The sequence below is a fragment of the Sphaeroforma arctica genome (genome assembly GCF_001186125.1).
Source record: "Sphaeroforma arctica JP610 unplaced genomic scaffold supercont1.337, whole genome shotgun sequence".
Taxonomy (NCBI): domain Eukaryota; class Ichthyosporea; order Ichthyophonida; genus Sphaeroforma; species Sphaeroforma arctica.
In genome coordinates this window covers 74,839-80,323 of record NW_014040221.1, presented here as the reverse complement: position 1 = coordinate 80,323, position 5,485 = coordinate 74,839, and the positions used below count along the sequence as shown (strand labels likewise).

The 5,485-nt window shown below is 43.3% G+C and overlaps 2 protein-coding genes across 2 annotated transcripts; both read right to left on the bottom strand.

The window, feature by feature from the left end:
- Positions 1-382: 382 nt before the first annotated feature.
- SARC_05347 (hypothetical protein) lies at positions 383-1,184 on the bottom strand. The gene has a single exon (XM_014300803.1). It carries the CDS (start codon positions 1,129-1,131, stop codon positions 487-489), a length of 645 nt encoding a protein of 214 aa, XP_014156278.1. The 5' UTR covers positions 1,132-1,184; the 3' UTR covers positions 383-486.
- Positions 1,185-3,448: 2,264 nt separating this feature from the next.
- SARC_05346 (hypothetical protein) lies at positions 3,449-5,095 on the bottom strand. The gene is made up of 3 exons (XM_014300802.1): positions 4,957-5,095; positions 4,161-4,281; positions 3,449-3,796 (listed from the first exon to the last, which is right to left on the bottom strand). The coding sequence occupies exons 1-3, from the start codon at positions 5,049-5,051 to the stop codon at positions 3,668-3,670; spliced, it is 345 nt and encodes a 114-aa protein (XP_014156277.1). The 5' UTR covers positions 5,052-5,095; the 3' UTR covers positions 3,449-3,667.
- Between the last annotated feature and the right edge of the window lie 390 nt (positions 5,096-5,485).

The following is a 5,485-nucleotide window of genomic DNA, read 5'->3' as shown; positions in this document are numbered from 1 at the left end:
TATATATATATATATATATATTACATATATATATATATATACATATATATATATATATATATATATATATATATATGCGGAATATATGTTCAAAAATGCATAGTCATTCTGCTAGTATTACACTCTCAATCGCAATTGCACAAATATAGAGATAAAAATGTCCGTTCTAAATTACACTTACCTACATTTTTACTTCACATACAAGATATTCCGAGCCTTCATTTCTAATATTCATTGCTCATTTCATAGCAAGATAAGATAGTCTACAATATAAACCTGTTTTAATTTACCATGCAAGGGCTCAGAGCATAACATACGTGTCAGATACAGGCACATGCTATGAAATAGGGTGCGGCTATCAACTGAAGATGGTATATTAATACACGTCTATTGTATTTTTATTAAGGTTGTGATGATTTTTTCAAACGTTTTCTCGACTACCTAGTGTGCGTGGTTGTCTGTATTGCCTTCGAAATACACATTCGGCTACATCATAGCCATAAACATCTCAAGGACCTCCTCACAGTTGGACATCTTGAATTGTGGGAAGACACCGTCAAGACCATCGGCAACTGTACCTGAATCGGTATCCAATCCCAATGCTTTCTTGGCATCGCCAAGCTGTCCGACAAACCCAATCACTAGAGCTGCAGTTGGCTGTGAAACATCGAAAGCACCTACAGAAACGAATGGCCCAGTCCCAGTGTTAATCTGAAAATGCATACTGCCTCTAGGGAAGAAGAATGTATCTCCCATTGTGACGTGCTCTAGTCTCAGCATGTTGTCACCCACTCCGTAAGTACCGATGATGCCTTCACCCATGACAACCGTCTGGAACTCAGTTGCATCTGAGTGAACGTGAGGTGCAACTGCACCACATTCATTGAGACGGATTGCAAGCGTACTCATACCAACCCCGTTGATATCGGGCCAATTTCCAGGAGCTCCACCTCCGGAAGACTTAGGCATATCATTATCGCCTACTGTGAGCTTCAAACCTCCACCTGGTCCTGTCAGCTGCGGCATGTTCAGCATAAAGTCGCTATCGAAAGCCTTCTCTGGGGCGACGAATGCGTTAGCATAGCTTGTAGTTAAGGTGCAAATCAGCATGATGGCAGTAGTAGACTTCATGGTCAGTTCTGTTTTTTTATCCAGATAGTGTCAAGCAAGATTATATTGTGATGTGATGATGTTGTAAGTATCTAGATAGAATACGTCGGTATTTATACTCTTTGGACCGTGAATCGAATACAGATACAATCGAGTGGGTGATACGGTACGGGGTCTTCTACCTTTCCGTTCTACTGGTTGTTTGTGGATATCCAAAGCAGAGCACCAGTTGTTGGCGGACGTCCGAAGGAAAGTAAGACGTACAAGATATATAGGGCACCAAGTCTAACAGCTTGCAATTTACAACTATGCGCGAACAACCGCACGCTATCCTCAGTTGTTGATATATCCATATCACTCAACTGCAGATAGTGGACGCTATTTTGACTGAGAGTACCATCTAATTGGCCGAAAAGGTCACCGGCGATAAAAGCAGTGTAGAGTGTAGAATTAATTGTAGTTTTGATACTGTTGATAAATACTAAATACAGGTATTGACTATTGTGTGTTGCTTGTTGCAAGATGCGTGACATTTCTTGAAACAAAAACAAGCAGTAAAAAAAAATTGCACACACCAAATCACCAATCACGAAGCATTGTGATTGTTGATTGTTTACATAATATGTGTATTTGTATCATTGTATTTGTAGTTGACAGTTGTGAATAAGTAAAACTGATCCTGAAAATCTTCAAGTGACTCAAAAGAGTATTACTCGGGCCTGATTGTAGAGTAGATCTGACAGGATTCTCATTCCAAGAGTTCTGTTCATTCACATTGTTGATTGTTCTCATGAGTTGTAAATATAAAATCTGAACTTACTAACTACGTACTTACTACTTAGTACTAATATTGCTTATTTATGAATTATGAACAGTAACTTCATGACAACTACTTTTTGAAAAATATTGAAAACTTCAGAGCATTTTTTAGTTCCGAGTTCAAGAGTTCACTCAGTTCAGACTTCAGACTCTAAAGCCTGTTGGGCTTGTTCGAGGTCGTGATCACCTTAAAGTGATACAGTGATGAGTGAAATCCTGGCCTGGTAAACGACGACGATAGACACCCCTGAAGATACCTGAGAGGGCCGTCGCAACATATCTTTTGGTCTGTCTTTACTCTTTTGTTTGGGAAACAGCCCAACTGAAGCACACCCATGCAGGGATAGTCCTGAGACGCGCACCTTTTGCATACATGCGATAGTCATTCTGCTTTAATATCACAGTGTTGAATTATCGCGATTGCGTTCCTGGATGACTCCAAATTGTATCTTTGTCTTTCATGGGAACAGTCTTAATCGGGTTTTGCTAAACGAAAACTTGATTTCCCAGTAACTGCAAGTATAGATTTATGTTCAACAATCCGGTTTTGCTCGATCTACAAACAATCAATTCAGCTCGTTCAGCGACGACAGTACCGGGAGTCCGTGACTGAAGTCTACCTTTCGCAGAATATGCACTAAATTTATCCCGAGAAGATGTTATCTGCACGGTTCCCACTTACAGACTTATTCCAAGATGCTCATTTCCATTGTAACATCTAGGCAACGCAACCACTTTTGTCCCGGGAAGTATCGCTATCGTACAACCATACATATGCACGAGAAACCTTACACGAAGCCGAAGGTCAGACCAACACTCAGGGTTCGACTCGCAGAAGCAAAATCCCGACGAAAGCCCGTTACCGATTTGACGTGCAATTTACCAGCGGGTGTTCAGGTTTAGACACCTATGCTAAACCATTCGAGTGCAGTAGATAGCATAAAACTATTCAGGAATGTTTCTCTCGGCGAGCTGTTGTCTATTTGTGTCAGCAAAACGAATACATTTCAGCAAGCACAGAATAATCCACCGTATACTACCAGCATTTTATATTCACTTGCTTCTCACGGCCTGCTACTTTAATATAACTCCCGATGAGAAGGCTAGGTAACGGAACCGAAATCGATTCCCACCACAGACGGGAAATGATATCTCGCAAACTGGAGCTATTCCAATCAATACATGGGATTTCCCTCGAGGCGTGCTGTTGTTTTAAGCTGCTGAAAGGTCTCCTAAATCCGTACAGCATTTAGATAGACTATGTACAATCAGACCGCAGGTACCTTTACCTCCAGCTACTATTGATTAGGGGAGGGTGCGAAGTGGGTTGGTGGGGTATCTATTGTCCGGAGAACTCGTTCTCGGATGCAGTTTAAGCGAGCACTATCGAAAAAAACTACTCCGCTCGATCCCTAGGCGGTGGTAGAGACACAGTCCTGGCCATCAATAAACCGGAGTTTAAATTCTGTGCCCGGCTAAGCCCCAAACAGGCTGAGAGGTCCACCTCGTAAGCACTTGTCTTAGATTTAAATTTATGCCGACCTATGTATACTACTGACATTCTGGGTCCACTGCTTGGATTAAACTTCAAGTCTGAACGGTCAAGTCTTTACAGACTACACTACACAGCACCTACAGTACATGCGAACGGTCACCCGATATCGCACCAGAACCCTGCACACAACCGTACACACTGCTAATAGCTTGAGATTTGTTCCGATTCACAGGCGAAGTCGGGCTATCTGCCGAGGAGACCTACGAGAGCATCCGCCATGTGCTTATGCCCGGCTGTGGTGGGATGGAACTGATCGAAGAAGAAGTACGACTCGGGTGCATCACACACGGTGTAGTTGGTGCGAGAAACCACCTGTTGATATGGTGTTCGATGATGCGATCGGTTAGTTATTAGTGGATTCGATTGTTTCAGCTGACGTGATGGAGATGTGACGCACCTCAGATACGCGTGCGGAAAAGCGGTAGAATGCAATGCGTGTGCTATGGTCACGACAAATCACTAACAAGACACCATACTAGCCATACAGTGCCGGCGCACTATATGTTGACAGGCCATTCTCATTCTTCATAGACCTTTCATTCTTTGTATATGTGTCGTAAAAAAACGTAGTTTAATTTGCGACTGAGAGGATATACTCTGTCTTGATAGCCACGAGTGTGCCTGCCTGACATGTAAGATAAACAAACAAAAACCATCCCCTTCTGCAAAGTGTTACCTGAGCACAAGCCTCACTATTGTACGGTATAGTGGGTAGGGCCAGTTCCATTGCAGCCAGCATTGGTACAACATCGACGCTATTGGTGGCGAAAGCGGCATCCCGTTTCAAGCCCTGCACGCTGCGTGATGGAAAGAGCGTACGCACGTCAGTTGGCTGACACACACCTCGGATGTAGTGGCGTGATAACTCTGTTGTGTGCTTTGTAGATAACGGAATAGAGTTGTTTGGTAAGCATGCACAGGACACCAGCACAAGTAACCCTATGACTGTGTGGCAGGTGGTGACTGACCCATGCTGTCGCATGGGGTTGAACGGGACTATCCGATGCCTGCGCTGCTGTGATCGATTGGCCTACAGAATACAACCAGTATCACATCCACGCTCTGGCCGTGGATGTTCGCGTACAAGCACGAGTGGAGGTATGCATACGCCATTCGTGGGCGAATGGGTTCCTTTGTATTGTTTCAGATTGATTCACAGAGACGTTGCTCATTCACCCGATTGCATATATTTATATACATGTTAATAATTAAACAGCGAGCGTAGTACATTCTATAGCCGCGTTCGGTACAAATATTCACGCGCCAAGGCGTACAGATTCAGCGTGCATAAGAGGACGGCTCCACCCACCGGCACACAATCAACATCGACAGGTACGACACAAACCCACACACTCCACTCACATCACACAGTACACACAGATAAGACTAACCACAATCCACATCATACGGTACAACATAAACCCACACACTCCACTCACATCACACAGTACACACAGATGAGACTAACGTACCCTTCATGTATTTGCCGCGCAAGCTGCTTGGTAACAAACTTCATAACGGAGCTCACTACAGACCCCTCGGCATCCAAAGTGGGTGTGGCATACATCGCATAAGCATCACAGACAAGCACTTTATCAACTGAGACCTGTGCAGGATATGTGCAGACAGGCAAGCAACAGAATACAGGCAAATGTACATTGTCAGTTGATGATTACGAAATTAGTGTGTGTCTTGTGTACGAGTAGAGGGGTAAACAATTTGATATAGATATATATATATATCTTCCAGTATGGGGGCTCTCCGTGTGTTTGGCAAAAGAACAAAAAGATAAAATAGCATATAAATACACACACACACACACATACACACATGCACACAGACACAGACACATTCACAGACACATTCACAGACAAAGACACATTCACAGACACAGACACAGACACAGACACAGACACACACACACACATATATATATATATATATATATTGACACACAGACACACAGATACAACTCACAACACACACACACACACGCACACA